Source organism: Pipra filicauda, unplaced genomic scaffold, assembly GCF_003945595.2.
Source record: "Pipra filicauda isolate LSUMZ 115617 unplaced genomic scaffold, ASM394559v2 scaffold146_size1912638_pilon, whole genome shotgun sequence".
In the NCBI taxonomy this organism is placed as follows: Eukaryota; Metazoa; Chordata; class Aves; order Passeriformes; family Pipridae; genus Pipra; species Pipra filicauda.
The window spans coordinates 418454-438939 of NW_024103951.1; the positions used below are offsets into that span (position 1 = coordinate 418454).

The 20486-nt window shown below is 49.8% G+C and overlaps 1 protein-coding gene and 1 long non-coding RNA gene across 3 annotated transcripts; one reads left to right on the forward strand and one right to left on the reverse strand.

Annotated features, from left to right (window-relative positions):
- Nucleotides 1-4974: 4974 nt before the first annotated feature.
- On the reverse strand, nt 4975-16896 carry LOC120322717. Its single transcript, XR_005562572.1, has 4 exons — nt 15884-16896; nt 13682-13763; nt 12566-12751; nt 4975-4995 (listed from the first exon to the last, which is right to left on the reverse strand). It is a non-coding gene; the product is annotated as an uncharacterized LOC120322717 (long non-coding RNA).
- Nucleotides 16897-16994: 98 nt separating this feature from the next.
- LOC113992236 (transcription cofactor HES-6-like) lies at nt 16995-18746 on the forward strand. 2 transcript variants are annotated; one of them, XM_027729348.2, is made up of 4 exons: nt 17007-17194; nt 17276-17362; nt 17438-17519; nt 17595-18746. In XM_027729348.2, the coding sequence occupies exons 1-4, from the start codon at nt 17069-17071 to the stop codon at nt 17996-17998; spliced, it is 699 nt and encodes a 232-aa protein (XP_027585149.2). In that variant the 5' UTR covers nt 17007-17068; the 3' UTR covers nt 17999-18746. The 2 variants fall into 2 exon arrangements, with proteins under 2 accessions (XP_039234710.1, XP_027585149.2); XM_039378776.1 differs by having other exon boundaries at nt 16995-17194; nt 17438-18746.
- The last annotated feature ends 1740 nt before the right edge of the window (nt 18747-20486 follow it).

Here is a 20486-nt window from a genome sequence, read left to right on the forward strand (position 1 = left end):
TCAAGGTGGTAAAAGTGATCACCCAAAAGGCTTGCCTGCAGCCAGCCTGGGCACACCTCCAGGACACAGCAAGAGCTCAAGGCATGGCACTGTCCAAGGGCTCCCTGCACACCTGGGGACCTGGGTTTTACAGAGAGTTTGGTTTAGGGTGCTGAAATATCTGACTGTGGGGGGCTCTGAAGAGAAACCCCCAACCTAAAGATACGATGGAGTGTGGCCAAGTGAGCACAAGTCCACACACACATTCATACAGTTCCCTGATGAATGCTCTGCAACCCAAGATGGGAAGCCCACCACACATTCCTGCTTCTAGATATGAGCAGGGATGAGCAATGCCTTACTTACAACACACTGAATGCTGGCTCAGGGAGCAAACACCCTTGTTCATCATATTCATGAGCCAGCAGCGACTGCACGGGAGATGCAGTGTATTGGCTGCCAATCAGTTGATATGCATCCAGCTCCTCTCACCTGCTCTTAACCAGTCTTGCTGGTGCAGCTGTACTGGCAAAACTCGCCACCACAGCAAAATCCACCAGTGGAATCCACACATCAGACAAGCAAGATCAGCTTTGTTTACCCAGTGCTTTTATACTCATATAACTGGTAGGGATTTTGCAGTGAAGCAGCATAATTAAAACCAAACAAAGAAACAAACCTCTGCCACTGATTGCCTGCAATGAGCAGCCATGAAAATGTGAGGTGTCTCATCCAGGGTCCTCTGCAAAACAGGCACAGACTATTTAATGGCTGGTGAAAAATTCCCATCACCTGGGTGAAACACAGGTGGATTGCATCTGTGCTTTGGCTGGGGTAAGCAATCAAAAATACTGTAGGCAGCTGGAAATGAAGACAGAAGCAGAGGAGAGCTCTTAGCATGAGGTTTTGCCCACTGTTACTCTGAGACTGATGTATATGGCCTCTGGCCTGAAGACCCTCTGAGCTGTGGGATTTACATGTGCAGGAGTGTTTGGTGTCTAACAGCCAACTTAAAGACAGGAATTTCCCCTGTTTGCACCATTGCTTGAAATACCCCTTATGATACAAGGGCATAAGAATCACTTGAGATGAGAGTAGGAGCCCACCTAACCCATCTCTGATGGCCCAGGGAAAGAGCAAACATGGCAAGCACAGGGCTGCCACTCCATAGCACACCCTTATTTTACTTTTTTTTCCATGGTTTCCATTTGCAGATTGCCTAATATACAAATTGCCTGTATACTGAAGTCAGAATTACGCAGGGCCGAAACAATGAAGCTTAAGGGGAGTTGAATTTCAGAAAGCTGATGTTGAGGTTCCTATTTTAAGTCCAGTCAGATTTAGAGCTGCCAATCAAAGGGTCACATTTGCCTTCAAAGAGTGTTGTGCTGTGAGGGATTTCCTGATGCTAAGCACCCTGGCTTAGCTGCCCATTGCTGCAGCGAGCAGAGACCAATCACTCCGATGCATCAAATGCCCAGCAGCTCAGTGCTCTTGTCTGGGAGATAAAAAAAAATATTTGCCCTAATCTCATTTTCCAAGTGATGGTGCAGCCTCACAGTGAAGAAGATGCTTCTCCAGAAGATCCTCAGTCTGGGGTCCATCACCCGCTCAGGGTGATGCAGCAGCGGCCCCGATCTCTGCAGCAGCATCTCTCCTGAGGTGTCCCTCCACCTCTAGCAGCCCATCTGTGAGGATACCTGAAGTGGTGAGGGCCTGTATTTTGTTTCCATGGTCCCACTCTGTCCGGGGGATTTTTTTGATCAGCCAACACAGCTAACAGGGAGGAGATGGGTGAGTACCTGCATGGGTGCCCCTGTGAAGAGGGGAGTTCTGCCCGGGGCATCTGCAGAATCATCAGAGCAGCCAGGGCAGAGATCTCCCCCATGCTTCCTCTCTCCTCCCATCACCTTGCCAGAGATTTTACAGTTACTTTTATGAGTTTCCCCAAGGGAACAAAAAGATTAAGGCATGAGTAACAAAACCAAAGGCATGTGGAGTCTGGCTGTGGCGCAGGGGCCAGCTCAGGCTCCCACCTGCACTTGGGGGGCTGCTTTGATGCCTGCAGCATCTGGGAACTCCCATGTGTACTCCTGGGGACCATTTTCTCCAGGAATTTCACCACACCTTGTGCTCCCTCCATTGCAGATCTGACCCTGGACAGGAGCACATCTCACCTCATCTCCCCAGGGACTGCAAGCTTTTCCCAGCTCACACCAGCATTAGCTATTCATAAGGATGAAAAACATTTTCAGATTTGATTTTTGGCACCCCACTCCTTCCCTAGTCCAGGGGAATTTGGGATTCTGATCTGGTTCAAAGCCTGCACAACCAACCCCTTTACCAGAGCCATGACTGCCCAGCTGCCTACAACAACTCAGCCTGTGGGTGAAACCCACCTCTCTGGGTGGTATCTGTGTTACAGGAACAGAGAGCTGCAAAAGCAGAGGTGACATGTCTCTGGAGGAGACACAGCACAGGTAGGCCAGGGGAGAAAAGACTCCATGGTGGTCTCTTTGAAAGACCTCCTTTCACATGCAATTTTGGAAAGGTGGACCACCAAAGTTGCTTTGGGAGGCCAAAAATAATACACATACATCACACCTGTGAGAAAACTAGGCATAGGAATGACTGCCATCAACAAAGACTTCCCTGCACAGGTTGTACTCCACTTAGGAACAACCTCTTCTGAGTGACCCCACACCCAACCCCAGAGCACAGGAGTCAGAAATTCCAGATGCAGTTAGAACCTTCCAAGGTACTGACTGCAGGCAGCCCTTTCCATACTGGGATTGGAGAGACAAACCAGTCTGCAAAGCCCTACAATCCAGCTCCCCACATCCACACGGATGGCCTGCCTGAGAGCCTCTGTGTGGGCAGGGTTTGCAACACCTCCCTGCTGGTATCCGAAATCAGAGTGCAGTGAGAGGCTCATCCACTGTGGTAACTGGTGGGGAACAATCTGTTGGGGAGGGCATTTCAGTGTGGTATGACAATCTATATTTATGGGAATACAATATCCACAAGAATACGCTGGGGATGCTCCCAGCTGGCGGAAACGTGGCAGCTCCTGCAATTACACTCGACATATGAGAGACAGGATGCCAGCTAACACCTGCCTTGTGTTTGTACAACACCACCATATAACAGCTGCTGCATGCCCCCTGCATCCCAGACCTCTTGGAAGGTGAATATACTGAGTATAGGATAACCCCAAATTCTAGGCATCTAGGGTGAGCACTCTGTGTCATTGCTGGGCTCTGAAAAGGACAGACACATGCCCAGGGATTAGTACCAGGTTCCCTGGGAGGGAGCTATCAAAACACTGATACTCACAGGTATTTTCTTCTCTGAAAGCTGCATCTCTTCCTTCTTTCCTTAAAGTCACTGTGTTACTGCAAAAGCCTGGTGAAACCCTGAAATCACACTTGGATGAACTCTAAGAAACAAACTCACTGCTTAGCTGCAAACACTGATTGCAAGAGCATCCAGGGCCTCTAAAGCTGAGCAAAGCCAAATTCCAGCCCAGGTGAGCTGCTCTGAGGCAGTGTGGGCACACACTGCCCTGGCTGGTACCTGTACAGAGCAGGAGCTGCTATGGGCTGGTGGAGGAGTTGCATGCAGATATCATTCCAGTTTATGATCTGGAGAAAGGAGAATCAGTAATGCCAGAGCAGAACAACCCTTTGGTGTCCTAAGAGAGAACACACAGTCCCACACTGCCATGTAGGACAGATGGGCCCTGCCCTCAGCTCTGCACTGGCTTTCTCTGAAGTGCTGGTTCCCCTTGCCCATCTCCTGCACCCACCTCCCCACCTCCCCAGCACTGCCCCTCACCTCTGTTCCTGTGCCACAATGTGTGAGGCAAGGAGGACTTTGCTCTCCTCAGAAGTGCAAGCAAGAGGTTATCTCACACAACCCCAAACAAAAGCTCACAAACTTTCCCCTGGGTGTTTTTAATTGCTGTTTGATTGGTTTCTCCCCCATCCTCCTTTGCACTCTGCATCAGGTGTGAGAGGTAATCGTGTTGCCCAGACCCTTTCCTGGCTTCAGATGATCAAGGGACCAGCTTTTATGTAGCACAGTTATACCTGAACAAAAATGAAGAGCGTTAGAGAGAAATGACCAAGGCTTGCCCTGAGCAGGCTAGATTCTGCCAAATTACAGCACACAGCACTTAATCCACACAAAGTCCTGCTAAATTTAGTGAACTAGACTCAGTGAAAAGCCAGGTAAAAGAAGATTCAGAAGTAAAACTGACAAAATACAGGGGACAACAGCTAATTTAAAGCCAGAACTCATTCATGAAGATTTCAAAAGGATCTGCTGATTCCATCATGTACCTTTAGTGCAGTTTCAGGAGACATACTTCACCAAGAAAAAATGGGATGAACTGAAAGAAAAAAACTCAACCAAGTGATTCCATGAAGGGTGAAACCATCAAGCATCCATGGACCTGCACCACAATGGCGTGGGGTTCCCTGCTGTTGGAACCCCAGCTTTGCTGGCTCCCTGATGTTGCTGGTGGAGGCCTGACATGAGTGTGGCGAAGTGCCAGATGCTCCCACTTCAAAGCTGAACCAAGAAACCAGCTTGTCTGTTGGCTTTTATTGCGCTGCTATTACTTGCGTGGTGAGTTCCAGGTAGGGATGTAACAGGCCGGCCAGGATTGCCTTGCTTCTGATAAGGTTCAGGTACAATGTGTACCCCATAAAGAAGAAACCTGCCGAGTTTCATCCTGGAATTGCTGCTGAGTCATGAGGGTTTGCGTAGTGCAGACGCCAGGTGTGACGACACCTCTGGGGTTTGTCACCTCTGGGGAGAAGGTAGATTTGTGGCCCTGTACTAGAGATGGTAAGAATATACTAACCAAGTTCATTCCTGTTAATGGCTGCCTCAATAGCTGAAATCCTTGAGCGGGGTGTTTTTTGCAAGCAGGGTAAGTTGTGGAGCTTTGTCTTCCAGATGGAGCTCAGTAACTCAGCCTCTCCAAATCCTCTCCACTGAGCCCAGAGTCTGGAAGAAAGAAAGGACAAGGGAAGGGGATATACACAAAGGAATATCATGGGCTGTGTCTAAAGAAGGAAAAGTACAGCAGGAATGTTCTCTGGTGGGTAGGGCAACAGAAAGGCTGGTCGTTACTACACAGCTGTCTGCTGTGTGATTTCAGGGGAAGTCATGTAATTTCTCCACCTCATATTTCCAGTCTGTGGAAGTGTTTAGATGACACTATTTGCAAACTAAAGAACAAAAGTCCCATGTATATCAGGCCTACTTAAGCCCAAGTAACCTGTGTGTGCCGTATTCAGCAAAAGGCTGTTTTCTTTGGCCACAACTCTTACACACATCTAAAGCCCTAAGGTGCATATTGATCTGTCAATCCTTGTAATGCTACATCTCTAAAGTGTACAGTGAAGCAGAGAACAGCATCCAAACACTATGGAGAGCCAAGAACTCCTCCACATACATCAATAAACAGGTGATCAGTGAGCAATCGTGCAGCCTGACTGTGCAATTTTAGACTCCATCAGACAGCGACCCTAGGGTCTGACATCCCTTGAGGATTTTCAACAGCAGAGGCAGGCCCTGGCTTAAAAAAATCAGTCACCAGCTCACAGAACCACTCAGATTTGGCTCTGTGGTGGAGATAAAAGCTGAGATACATCTAGGCAGGTGTACATATCTGGAGCAATGTACACAAGGGAGACAATCAGACCTTTCCCTTCCTAAGACAGGCTGGGCACTGCTTGGATCTTTTAGGGCACTGATCCACAAATACCAACACTACTTGCACTGACATACCCTCAAAAGAGCTGCAAATATTTCTCTGCTGTGCTGGAGTGTCAGGCTGGGCAAAGGAGCAGAGAGTGTGGGGGATGCTTGAAGGCAGCCAGAAGTGTGTGCTTAAGCAGCTTAACCAAAACAGATCAATAGGCACTGAAATGGGAGGGTCCCCAGGGAGAACCATGAAGCAGACAGAAACTCGCTGAAAGGAATGGAATGTGCAAATGAGCAGCTCTCACCAAGATATGATCTGAATCAACCTGAAGCAGCCCCAGCCAGATGCACCATCTGCTCAGAGCATTCCACAAGGACATCTAGGTTCATGGTGTCAAAACCAGCAGACAGATCAAGGAGTGTTAATACAGAACACACCCTTGAGCCAGCTGGCAGAGAGAGATCATGGAAGACCTTCAAAAAGGCTGCCTCAGAGCCATGCCTCCTGCTTCAGCCAGACTGGAATTTATCAATGGCATTGTGTACACAGAGCTGCGACCGCCGCTGTAACGTCATGGCTCTCCTGGAAGAGGGGAAGGAATGGCAGGATGGACATCAGACAGCAGCTGACCCAACAAAAGAGACAGGACAGAGCCATCCAGTTTTAGTGCTCTAACAAAACAATGCAGCAGTACAGAGGAGGATATAGTTTCACAAGTATCGTTGGTACACTTGCAAGCAGAAGGTCACTCAATCAGATCTCAAGGGTAGCAATGAATTGCCCCCAGGACCCTCAGCTCTCTGCTCACCATTATTCCTCAGATGTCTGAGGTCCTGCAGACAGAAGAGCAGCACATCCCTACTCTTCACAATCCCAACACATAGGGAAAGAATACAGACCAGGTGACTTTCTCTCTGTACCTCAGCTCCTCTGCATGCTTCACACACCAACACGACTGTCTGAGGTAAAGGGGGAAGCAGAAGGAGCTCTGTTACAAACCCAGTTCCTGAAGGATTTTGACAGGGGACAGGCATTAATGGGGAAGATGAGAATTATATCTCTTTTCTTTATGGGTTGGCTCTATCAGCAGCAACACAGGTAATGTCTGAAACAGGCAGCTCAGGATGCTGACTGGACAGCTTTACTTGTGTCTTGGAAGTAAGATGATTCAGTGCAAGAAAAACAAACAAGCAAACAAACAAACAAGCGCTGGAGGCCAACCAAGGGCTAATTAGCACTGTACAGCATTTGCCAGAAGAGCCCTCTGCTGAGCTACAGCTGCTCCTGGCAAAGGGAGCTGTCTGTCTGTCCAGTTTTTTTAGGGCAGCAGAGGGTCAAGAGGGCTCTTCTGGGAGTCCCCCTCATGTTGTCCCCCCTAGGACACCCTCCACAGCACCCTGCAGGGCCAAGTGCCCTTTCTTTTTCTCTCTCCTAAGACAAGGCTGGGAGAACACTTATGCTGGAGGAATGCAGTTCACTGGAGAACAATCCTCTTCTGGCAACCTGGATTTTAAGAAAGAAATTTGAAAATTTTACAGGTCTTCCCAGAAAAGTTGGAGTTTCATCAGCTGTCTGCAGTACAGCCAGGAGACACAGAGCCAGCTCAGTGCTACCGAGTACAGTGGTGTTCAACTGCATGACATCATCACGCTTGGCTTGTTCCCCTGATCTCATTCACGTGCAGAAATAAGGCAGGCCCTGGATACACAGTGTATTTACTGTGTTTGGGGTGCATTTTAAAAACCTGATTCCAACTGCATTAAAATTAAATAACTTAGCAGCAAGTCTATAAAAGGGACTGTATTTCAAGACATAGCAAAACAGGAAGTTGGTTCATACAATATTGCTGACAGTAAAATGCTGAACTTCATTCTGACTTCAGCAATGATGACATATTTGTGATGATTAAGTTCAAGATCTGTGGATAACAGGACAGGGGTAAAATGCCGGGCTCCTTGGACTCTCGTTTTTGCTCTCTTCACCTCTTCTCCCCTAAGGAAACAATCCCACCACAGGCCTCAGTCAGTCCTCCTCCAGTAATGTTTGACTTCCACAGATAAATTTAACAAAGGAACAAGGAAGAAATAAACCACAAGGAAGTGAAGTTCATGTTAATTCTGTGAGTGTGAGCATCTGGGCCAAGGTGAGAGGTCCTGCAAGGCCGGTTCAACTTTTGTTGCAATGCAGAGCGAAACAGAATGGGCATGAAGGAGAGAGCTTCCCACCAGACAACACAAAGCCACAGGGAATCAAGCTTCATCACTCCCAGAAAAGCTTGCTAGATGGCAAGCATGGAAGACTTTATTCTAGAGGCTCAGAGTGCATCACAGAAGATATTAAAGATAGCTCCACGTCACCCCTCCTGTCTTTCACTGGCTACTTGTATTGCACAAGTGCTAAAGAGGCATGTTGTTACTGACCTAGGGTTTCCTGCACACAGCACTGCATGCACACACACGGCTTTCCGCTGCTCCAGCAAACTTGAACTTGCTTCTATTTCAAAATCCATAGTGGGTGCAAATGAAATCCCAGCCACCCTGACCTGTTAGAACAGCTCCCTCCCCTTGCACCCACCTCCTGGTCATGGGGCAAATGTGACTCCTTTCCACACCTATCCCCCTTCCTGAAACAATAACCTTCATATTGAGATCATAGTGCCCCAGTAATCTGGAGCAGACAGATTCCATCTAGATCTGGGTTACTCTGTTAAACAAAAAACACCAGGTATTTTGATGCAGAAATTCCCCTTGAAAACTCTGACAGCATGCTGGAAGTCTTTCCAGAATCAACAGACTGACTGAAATACTTGTTGGAACGAACCTGTGAAGATCTCTAGACCAAACCTCCTTGAAGCACGGCCACTGCCAGCAGTACATCAGGCTGACTGTAGCTTTATCAAACTGAGTCTCAAAAGCCATGCAGGAGGGAGATTCCCTCACCTCTCTGGGCAACCTGCCCCAGTGCTGCACCAACCCCATAAGAGGAAAGAGGGTTTCCCAATATCTGATCTGAACCTTGCAAGCTGCACTGTGTGACCCTTTGGTTTGTGATCTGTCACTGATGGGAAGAGCCTGACTCCAACTCTGTAACTGCACTTCCAGTAGTTGTAGGATGTTGTTAGATTCCCCTCAGCCTCCTCTTGACCAGGCTACACAAGCCCACTTCCCTCAGGTCTTGCTCATGTTGGTAATTCCCTACTGGACCCCCTACCTCCTCCCCTCACAACCCTTCTCACCCCAGGGTCCCTGAACTGAATGTTACTGCAGTTGTCAATGGCACAAATCCAGAGTCCTGTCCATAGTCCAGTACTCATGCAGCCTCATGCTGGGCAGTCTAACACAGGTAATTTCCATCCAGCAGGACCATGGGAGAGGTGTTGCAGTGAGATACTGAGCAATTCAGGGTGAAAAGAGAACTTTCAACAATTCGTAATAGAGAGCAATTTGACTGTTGAGCATTGCTCCACCATCTAGCAGATGAGCTGCTCAGTGCAGAACACGTGTGTGCAGGTTGTCAGCCCCGCTCACACTGCTGCACAGGGATGGCCACCTGCTACAAGCACTGACTGATGTGTCTCCTGCCCTCCCCAGGGACTTGCTGCATGGGGCACACACCACCATGGGGCCCCTCTAGTCTTGGGGGGGGCCTCTGTCTGGAGAAGGAGCAGGAAACTCTGGTTTAGACCAGAAGCTTTCAAGATCACTTCCTCCTTCAGATGAATTCTGTGCAAATAACTTTATTGACACAACAAAGACATGGGCGGCACTAGAGTAAATCTCTCAATTGCCCTCCCCACGTGGGCCTGAACACAAACATTATAAAGCCTTTTCCTGGAACCCAACACAAACAGAATAAAAGCAGCCTTGGAGTCAGGACCTGAAACCACAGTTCCCCTCTCTCAACCCTTAGCCCAGAGCCCACATTCCCCTTCTCTCCTTGTTTTCACAATCCCAAGAGGTGGATTTGCCTGGCCTGAAAGGAAAAATTGAAAGCAAGTCTCTTAGTTGATGCAGGGCTGGGGTTGCCAAGAGACTATGACAGCAAAGGCAGTACCTATCCTGATGGAAGCAGTGTTGCCCATGAGTGCTGTGCGTCCCAACCCCACAAGATGGGTCTAGATCCAGAATAGATGAGCACTTGTCTGAAGCCTTAAATCACCTCTAGGGATTAGAAGGGTTTCAGATACACCCACGCAATGTTTCCTGACAAATTCCAGGTGGCTTCTTGCTAAGCACAGGGATTTTCTAGATCTCCCTTTCAAGAAACTTAACTCTCAGACACTATGTTTAGATGGTGGATGTTTATGTTCATTCTTGGAGCTCAACTTTTCTCCTTGCAACTCTTCTCTTCCATAAAAAGCCATAAGAAATAAATGAATACGCAAAACCAAAACCGTCATCATAATATAGAAACTTTACCTAGAAGAGAAAATCCTAGAAAACAGGAAGGGTTCTAGCAGAGCTGACTGTGGCAGCAGAGCTGTGGGGAGATGCTGAAGGAAACCACAAGCTCTAGTACTCACAGGGCCTGCGAAACACAACCCACATAACAGCCAACAGAAACTCAAGACAGCCTGTTCCACCAACCCTTTGGACTACATTTATCACCAGAGTAGTTTTCCCAAAAAAACACCACATGTTTTTGACAGTATAGAATACTAAGGAATATCTAAGTATTAGCTGATTGAGGAAAAGCAGCAGAAGAGCACAACTAGAAACTTGTCTGACCCAGCTCCAGAGAGTGCAAAGCTGTCCAGGAGAGACAGAAGGAAGAAAGGTGAGAAACCAAAGGTGTTCAGGATGCTACAACATGTGACACGCCCAGAACAGAGACTGTGATCGCAGCACGTTCAGAAGTCAAAAGGCAGAAACACGTTCAGGAGTCATCTACCACTGCCACGTGTCATCTCCTGCCCTCCCAGGCTGATTGCTCTTCACCAGGACATCGGGGCCTGCAGTGGGGCACATGTACATCCCACTCAAACAGAAGGGCCCTTGTCTGAGGGAGGGCAGTGCCGGGACCAAAGGTCCTGCCTTTTTGCTTCATAAGGAACAGCATCAGCGTCTCTGGGGACTCTCTCCTGGAGGATGCTGTGACCTGCTGATCCTCTGCCCAAGATCAGTACCAAGATCAACTCTTTTATATGGTTCTGAACCACGGTCATTTACCGCCATCACCTGTGCCTCTTACCATCGCCAGCATAGCTCACGACCACATGGGGTTACACAGGCTACATTACTATTAAAACTATTAGGGCAAGGCTTTCACTTCCTTCACTTTTCTGCCACCTATCTATATTCAATCCCAAGGAAATACCCAGGAACAACCCTTTGTCCTGACCGCCCTTGCAGGATGTAACAAATATATCCAGAACGTACTGAGCCTGGGCAGTAGCTGCAGGTGAGCCCAAACCAAACAAACGAACAAAACCATTCTGGCCCCCGTACCCACCCGGGGCTCGAGTACCTCTCAAGGCCCTAGCCAGGCCGATACCCCCAACCCCCAGAAGAAACCATTATCCACCCTGACCTTGTCCTCTCTCCACCGTGCTACCTCATATCTTCCCACGCACCGCTTACCTGTGACACTTCATGCAGGGCTGCCCCACCCGCCCTCCTGCCCACCCACCAGTCCGAAGGAACCCCACGGCCTGCCCACAGCCCACCCAGCACCCCTCCCCTCCCCCAGACAGGGCCAGCAAACATCTGTGTGCTGGGTCAAACCCAGTATTTATGCAAAACACAAAATAGGGTACTGGGACTCTCAAGTAAAAGGGATTGGTCTCTCTGCCTGTAAAATAGTTCTCATTTTGACTTAGAAAGACCAGTGTTTTTCAAAACTGACCATAAAATATAATGCTGTCATTGCTAAAAAGGATCTCACAGACATCCCTGAGGGCATATGTTTTTTTCCCACCTCCATATATGCAGTTTGTAATGTGAATGCAAGCCTGTGAGAGACGGTGAAAGCGGGCATTTTCCGGAGCATTTCACAAAACACACAGGAGCAAAGTTCAGAGCCTGATTACGTACATGTTACCCTGTGTCCTGTCAACAAACTTGGAGTGTCATTGCCAGAGGTACAGGCAGGTAGTTACCCTGGCCCTGCACGTCAGAAGAAACATGCTCTGAAGAGCACACACTTAAAACGATTTCAGCCTTAGTCAAGATTGTGTTTAAGGGATTCAGCACCTTCTCTGAAATAAATGCACTTTAACGAGGATGCCTGTAAGGCATTTAGGAACTAATATAAATACCTTGCAGAGAAGGACTAGTGATACATGCATCCCTGTTACAAAGATAGGATAAAGCCTATGATGAAGATGACAAGGATAACTTTCAGTTACCAAAAATCATTAGAGAAATCAAACACAAGAGGCTTCACTGGAAACACGACAAAACTGGTCCCTGAAGAACCACAGACAGATTATTTTTTTTAATCCAACTGAAAAACAACTCTGTACTTGCTTCTGACAGTTATTCTCACCTCCCTGAAATAAATTCGTTACACACAACGTGACTGGGCAATGGTCCCTCACCTCAAAGGCATGGGATCCTGTCGCAGTCACTGACAGTGGACCATGGGCTAAGGGGTAGGAGCTGAAGCAGTTTGCAATGCTCTATGAGTTTAGGCAAATCTCTGCTGTATCCCAACAGACTGACAAGGTAATAAAGGTGGCACAGAGAGTTTTGTTGGGGGAAGCTCTGCAGTGCACGACACCTATTCATCATTCACCGGCAGGGAGACACCCCACTGTCCTCACTGCTTGCTCAGCACAGCCCCTCACCATTTGCTGCATTTGAAAATCACCACCTTTGAAATGGCAGAAAGTTAAAGTACCTTTGAAATAGCAGAAAGTCCAAGTACCTTTGAAATGGCAGAAAACATTCTCTCACACAAAGGGGACTCCAAGCCTTCACAGGCAGCAAACAGGGTCTGGGGGCTCTTCTGTGAAAGGACATAAGACCCTTTTGAATGTACTCATTAGTGTTGTGGCTGGCAGAAACTGTTCTTCTGTGCCCCAGCTGATGAACACCAGTGCTGCTGCCAAGTCTGTTGATAAATAAAAAAAGATAGGAAAAGCCTTATGGTTTTTGAAAAGGGCAACAGGAACTCAGTGCTCAAGGCAGCAAACACAATTTGCAGTAACAGACTGGAGCCCAAGAGCAGCTCAGTGGTGATATTCCACCCTATTTTCCTCTTAAACATCAGCTTTTAACAGCAGAGAAATCGATGGCACTAAAGGCAGCGAGGATCAAGCTGATGGGGAATGCTGCAAACTTCCCCAAACAGCCTTCCTCATTCGCTTCATTTATCACCTACAGCCTCAGCTCTTCTGGCTCCGGGCATGCTCCCCTCCTCCTCGGCCCTGCAAGCAGGACTAATTTTCATTAGCAACAAGGCAGGAGACTAATTACAGTACAAGTTTCATTTGTGAAGGGACTCCAGGGAGAGGAGGAGGGGGAAGACAGCTCTTTGCTTGCTCTGCCACCTAAACAGTTTATATTTGTTAGTACAGAAATAAGTATGATGACAGCAAACTGATGCCTAAGGAGCAATTCCCCCATTAACCTGACATCCGCCGCAGTTCACACGCACCACCATTTATATGCACCATTAATATTTATAAGGGTGACGTGTCTTTTTGACAGGAACTTGTGCCTCCAACGACAACAGATGTTATACCATTTATGAAAGAAACTACTCAAGCATTTCCAATGGACCTTGTCCATGCTCATCATGTCCTTATTGCGTGCTCTGATTATATTATCCATGGAGAGCCTGGGTCACCAATGCTTCCAGTCCAAGAACACAGATGGCAGCACACTGGCCTTTAGAGTACTTAAAAATTTTTGAAGTTTCATTATGCCTCTGTGGATGTTCTTCTGGGAGCTCAAGACCTTCCAAATGCACCTGACAACTCAAAAGTGTGCGAGGCATTACATGTCAGACTTCCCCATCTCATGAGGATTTGCCACTTACCTGGCCCTCCAAAACACATGGCACATAGCTGAAGCTGCAGGATTGCCTCCCACAGTTGCCTTTACCACCACAGCTGCATCATCTACAAAGAATTAAAGCCTGTTATTATATGCTGTGTTATTCTTCCCTATGCATAGGCTCGCAGGAGAGCACATGCAGCAGGGCACAGATCCAGTTATCTCTGCTAAAACTATGCTGTTCCTTGCCCAGACTGCAATTTATAGCACGTGTAGGAGCCCGTCTCTGACAGGACAGAGCTCCCCATTCTAGTAAAGGTTAAACTCCCACCCTCCATAGAGGAGGAAGCAGTGCCCATACACTTCCCCATCAACAGAGAGCAGAATGGGTTTAACCTGGAAAGAATGATACAGATAAGTTGATGGGGTTTGTGAAAGAAATCTTCTTCAGGAACCACCATGCATGGGCAAGCACTGAGATATTGGACAAAGTATCTAAGGAACATTTTCTTTTACAAGATTGCAGTTGACATTTCTATTAAAATGCATGAGGTTACCATGATTCACTTCACCTGATATGATGGAACTTGTTTAAAGTAGCACAAAAATATCACATTATCCCATGGGCTAGAGGAGATAGCCTGCAGTGACTCCCTCCTCCAGAATGGCAGCTCTAGTGATGCCCTGATATTTATGGCACATACATTTTTAATGCCCAGCACAAACAGCTCCAGCATTTGTCAACTCATTTGATCAGCAGCTTTTCAAAGACAATACAAAAAGACATGCTGCAGAACAAGAGCTAGCAACAGTACAATGCCTTGCCATCAGCACCCATCCAGTCAGAGCAGAAATAGGATGTTATAACCATGGCCAACTCTCTCTAGCCATCCTTGGCCAAGATTTGCTAGCCTGCTGGTAGAGTCTCCTCTTCTCATGCATTCAGAAGTCCTCAACCTACCCCTGCAGCTCCTCACTGCTCGAAAACACACAGATCTGAGAGGCTTGTGAGAAATCGTTGCTGTTCAGCAGCCACCAGCATTTCCTCACCCAAGTCCTAACACAGTTGAACTTCGACTGAGGTGAATTTGGGAGTTAATCCTCCAGCCTAAGTTAGCTCTGAAACACAGCTGATACCAACACCTGCAGTAAAGAGGCCTGACAGGTTTGGGGACTGCACCTGCAGCCACAGTGGTGCAGTGACTCTTGTGTAAATCAGCAGAATTTATACCAGCGTTACCCCACTGTTGGAGCATCTGATTACTTATGTGTTGTGGTTTAACCCCAGCCAGCAACCCAAGGACCAGGCAGCTGCTCACTCACCTCCCCCCAGCCCAGTTCTAGGAAAAGCTAAGCTTTCTCTGAAGGGAAAACAAGCTCACAAAATCTTTTAGTTCATCTTTTACCACATGATTACATACACTGTGTGTTACTACGTATTTTATAAATATGTATAAGTATATTAGTGTGTTTTATACACCTCTGCTGACCTTATGTGCCTAGTTTTGCTTCAGAAAGAAGATGGCTCCTCCAAAATCGTGACACCCGTTACTTCACTGTAGTTTGCACCCATACAATTGTGGTTTTTCCCTGCCAGGCCAAGTATGCATAAAACATATACAAAATGCAGTCACAGATGTCTCTACTCACTTAAATACAAAAATGTTGTGGACCTGGCCTGCTCCAAACAGCGTTTCTGCTTAGCCAGCATTAATTATATCAATGAAAAGAATGAGCCAGTTTCCAACACTGTGTTATGCAGAGAACTGTGTACATGAAAAGCAGAAGGACAGACTTAGTCGTACATCCTACTCTGCTCCTACTTGGTGCAGGGAAACTTGTCACCGACTGGACAAACTCTTTGACAAAATCCAAGTACTGATGCTTTAACGTAAAAGGAGAAACACAACAGAAATACCTTTCTGAAAATAACATCTCCTGTCCACTGTGATACAAAAAGCAGAGTGGCCTGAACTTGAGTCTCCAGCCAGGATACCCCACATGCCAGCCCTACCCCTGATGTGCTCCTCTGTGATGGCTGTGAGGAGACACTGCTGAACTTCTCTATCTCAGTCTGCTCTTTTATCAGACATGGATTAACACAGTGCAGGCACGGGTGCTTATACAGCGCTTAGGAGATGAAAAGCAGCCTTGAGTAACAGTGGGACTGACTAAGAGCCACCCCAGCCTTTCCCAGAGCACGTGCCGTTACCCCTGGACCACGCGAGACGCGCCAGGCACCGACCTACAGGTGCGGATCCGTAACAAATGATGGAGCCGGGGGTCACGAGGCTCTACGCAGCTGTGGGCGCCCGCAGCTCACATCAGACCTCTCAGCAAGGATAACCTCAGCACCACCAAAACCACTGGGCTTTCCATGGCGAAACAAACCGGGAGAAAAGCTGGAGCGGGAGCGGAGCTATGCCGGACGCATAGAGGGAGGCGAACGTGCGGCAGTGCCGAGTCAAGCGGCGGACGCGTCTCCCGTTTCCTCGGGGGGTAAAAATATGACATGCATTAGCGAAGAGAATAAAAGGAGGGAAACAAAGGAGCGGGAGCGAACACCTGTCGCTCTCCTCGGGGACGAGCCCTAATGCTTTTATTTGCCTCAGTATGCCGGGGGAACTGCAGCTGCCAACTGTCATCAGCATCAAGTTACCCGCACAAAGCTCGGCCTGCCCGCCGCTTCCAGACAGGGGAGGCGGAGGGCTGGACGCGCCCGGGGACGGCACCGAGCGCTCGGGGCCCGGCTGCCCGTGGCCACAGGGCGGGCGAGCGGCCCCTGGGGCTGGGGAAGGGCTGCCCCGAGGGGCAGCCGTGGTGTCCAGCACAGCCTTGGTGTCCAGCACAGCCCTGCATAGCCTGAACGGGCGCGTCCTCCCCGGCAGGCACCCAAACTCCGGCTCCCGGAGCTTCCCCATCCACCAAGATGGGGCAGGACAAGGAGGACCTGGCCCCTGGCCAGCCGTGCCTGTTCAGTCCCGCTGGTTCCCGCTCAGAGCTCAGACTGCCTCTTTCACGCCCAGGTCGGTCCCTGTCGGCAGCGAGGGGCACCGACGGCCCCCCGACGAACCGCACTCACGCGTGTTCCGATGCTTTGAACCCGTAACGGGCGCTGGGTGTTTGGGGGCTCATTGCAGGGTTGGACTGACATGAACCGCTGCTTCGCGGAGCCGCAAGCTGCAGGGAGGGCACGTCCCCTTCCCACAGCCCAGACTGAGAGTCTCCGGGCGGTGTCAGCCTCGAGAGCGGGGCCGATCCCGATCCCGATCCCGATCCCCATTGCATTCCCGCTCCGCGCCCGCCCCGCTCCGGCAGCGCCGGCGGCCGCGCAGCCCCGCCCCAGCGCAGACAAAGCGCGCGATGCCCATTGGTCCGTTCGGCCCACGCGCGGCGCGGCCCGCGCGGCGCGGCCAATGGGCTCATTGACATGCAAATCGCGGGGTATAAAGCGGACGGCGCGGGGCGGGAGCGGGGCTCAGGGGCCGCCATGGCGCCGCGTACCGATCACCCGCTGCGGGGCCGAGGCTGCGCGGAACCCCGCGCCGACCGCAGGGTGAGCGACGGGGGCCGCGGCGAGCAGGGCGGGGCGGGATCGGGCTGGGCGGGGGGTCTGATGGCGCTGTTGTCCCTGCAGACAAGGAAGCCGCTGGTGGAGAAGAAGCGCCGCGCGCGGATCAACGAGAGCCTGCGGGAGCTGCGGCTGCTGCTCGCCGATAGCGAGGTGAGGCGGCGGCGCGGCGGGGCGGGGGCCGGCGGGGCCCGGGGCCGCGCTGACGGCCGGGGCGCCCTGGGTCAGTTTCAGGCGAAGCTGGAGAACGCAGAGGTGCTGGAGCGGACGGTGCGGCGGGTGCGGGCCGTGCTGGAGCGCCGCGGCCGCGGTGAGTGCGGGCCCGGGGGGCGGCGGGGGGCGCCCGGCCCGGCCCTCGCCTCACCCGCGCCCCTCTCTGTCCCAGGCGGCGGGCGGCGGCTCCTCGAGGCTAGCGAGCGCTTCGCCGCCGGGTACATCCAGTGCATGCACGAGGTGCACACCTTCGTCTCCAGCTGCCCCGGCATCGACGCCACCACGGCTGCCGAGCTTCTCAACCACCTGCTGGAGTCCATGCCCCTCAGCGAGGGCGGCTGCCCGGACTCACTCACGGACGTTCTGGGGGATGCCGCGCTGCTAACCCTGCCTGCCGGGGCCCCCCTGGCCCTGCCTGCCCCGGCGCCCTCGCCGTCCCCCAGCGAGGAGACCTGCTCCGACTCGGACGAGGCGGAGGCCGAGCCGGGCCAGACCCGCACGGACGGACTGGACGCGTCGCAGACGCGCGGGCTGCCCTCGCCCGGCCTGCCCAAATCCATGTGGAGACCCTGGTAACGAAGGAGCGGGAGACAACGCACACCTACCTATGGGGGAGAGCAAGGGGGCCCACGGCAGCAGGGGCACGGCCGGCACACGTGTGTGTATGCGAGCGTGCGAGAGTGTGTGTGCACACACTCCAGGACTGTATCAGTGGCGCTCTGACGCTGTCACACCCTGACAGGCTAATAGCGAACGCGTTAACATTTCATTTGTGTGTGTGGCATTTTGTAACTTCAGGGGTTTGTTTTTATGAGAGGTTGGGGAAGGGGGAGGGGAGGGAGTTGGGTTGTAGTAGCAAAGCTCTCTGGATACACAGCAGTTATAACCCTCTCTCTTTTTTTTCTTGGCCCTTATAAGTGGCCCAAATACCACTACCTTTTTTTTTTTTTTTTTTTTAAGGAAAAGCCCTTGTGTATTTTAAATCGTGATGGTTAACTCCATGAGAAGCTCGAGCTAAGTCTGCATGCACGGTTTTAAGTGTTTTAGTGATAGCACAGACCCCTGAAAGGGGTTGGTCTTGTTAGCATCTGTACTCAGTAGCAGTCTGGAGTCTCCCCTTCAGTGAAGGGAGAGAAAACTAGAAACCTGGTGGAACTAGACAAACATTTAAAAGATACTGGTGGCAGGGTGCCTTTTAGAAATGAGTGTCTTTATGCACATTTTGCTTTTAGCACATCTGAGTTTATTGTGACTTTATGTATATTAGGGTGTCAAATGTTTTTTATTTTTAATCTTTAATAAAAAAATAACTGAATTCACAACATGGCATGTATTGTGTAATGTGATATACTTCTAACCCACTTCAAAAAATTAAAAATACAGTTCCCTATTATTAACAACAGTATGTAATGGAAACAATGCTGGTAATTAAGCACTTAGTTCTTGTACTAAGCATTGTTAAGTAGTGGAATTCAAATTCTTTTGTTTAATACTAGAAGACACTTAAGTTATTGCAGGAAGCAAGGTCATCCTGGCTAAGGTTGGTCTTAGGCCACAGGTTTCTAGGCTGGTTGGTCTGGATGCCATTCTCAAACCTACTATACTGGATCTGCCATCTGAAGGTGCTGCTCATACATGTACAGAAGTGCTAGGCAAATCCTGTCCTGGGGCATAACTTCACGGGCGAGGGTGTTTTTTTTGGAAAGTATTCTTTAAATTAGTTTCTTGGGGGCTTGGGGGAGACCTTCAGCATTCTTGTATATTAACTTTGATCCCTCCCTATTCCTACTTTGGGGAGATGCCAGGTTATTTATGCTGGGAAATACGTTTCAGAGAGCTGCCATTGTAAAGAGAAAAAAAAGGCTGTGAAGTATCTTAATACGTGGAAGTTCTCAAACATAGAACAAGCAAGAAAGGAAGCAACCTAACTACCAAGAGACTAGACATGGAACTTTGTTTTACTAAGAACCCTATGGAATAATAAAAATAGAAAGTAGGATACTGGTAAGACCTATCCTTTGTAATTTTTCTTTACCTGAGGTGGGTGTTCTTATTCAAAGATGGCCATCAAATTTGTCTGTGGTTCTTCTCATCCCCTTTTGTGCTAAATTCCCTTTGAACTGGGGGGAGAGAGGCAAAAACCAGCTGAGCAAGGGGAAGTGAGAGCTGTAGTGACCCTTCTGCTTTAGGGAGGGAGGTCAGTATTTTGAAGTGTAAATGAAAAAGGAGCCTGGGACACTTGCACTGAGAGTAACACCCTACACACAAGATGACCTCTTGGACTGAGACTGCACCTCTCTAGGCCCAGCACAAGTCAGGGTTTATTTATATAAAGCTCTTACCCCCAGGTATCACTCTCCACAGGTAGCCCAGGTAACAATACCTTGCTGTACCACCAAGGGCAGTTCCCACAGGACATGTCACTGTGTATTGTTACCCTGCTGCACTCAGCCAGAGTTACCTGTAACAGCTGGAAAAGGCCCTTTCTGTGAGGGGGCTCTCAAGAGGGAGATGAAGCCACAGCAACAACCCATCCTGTGGCTCACACCAGCATACACAGCAGCACTGTAGACCATCTACCTGAGCTCACTGGCCTTGGCTGTGACATCCAGGGGTGATCCTGGGCCAGGGCAGCCACTCCGGCCCCTCTGCTGCTGCAGGAACACCGGAGGCAGCTTCATTTCCATGGGATGAAAGACCCTTGGGTTAGGGCTCTCTGTAACACTCCTATGAAAGCAAGTGCAAATCCTGACACTTTGGTGACAGAAACACTGCCCAGAGTCAACAAAGAAGTGCCAGCCTTGGTTTGGCAGTGGATAGAGGCAGGGGCAGCAAAGCCATCTCTAAGCAGCACCATGGACGTGTTGCTTTTCCTGGACTGGCCCTGGAGAATGGGAGCCAAAGCTGGCCTTCCCCACTTACCTGTGCCTTTTCCCATTCCTGCATATACTGCACTTCTCACACCTGGGGTAACCCTCCGGGGCTGGTGGCCCACACAGTTCCCTGCACATCTGCCACAGCAACTGCAGACCTGGGCATGTGCCAGCCCTGCTCCTGCAGCAAG

Coding starts and splice junctions, on each gene's coding strand:
- LOC113992236 (XM_039378776.1), top strand. CDS start 17,069: ATGCAAATCGCGGGGTATAAAGCGGACGGCGCGGGGCGGGAGCGGGGC. Junction 17,195..17,275: donor AACCCCGCGCCGACCGCAGG/GTGAGCGACGGG, acceptor TTGTCCCTGCAG/ACAAGGAAGCCGCTGGTGGA. Junction 17,363..17,437: donor TGCTGCTCGCCGATAGCGAG/GTGAGGCGGCGG, acceptor GCCCTGGGTCAG/TTTCAGGCGAAGCTGGAGAA.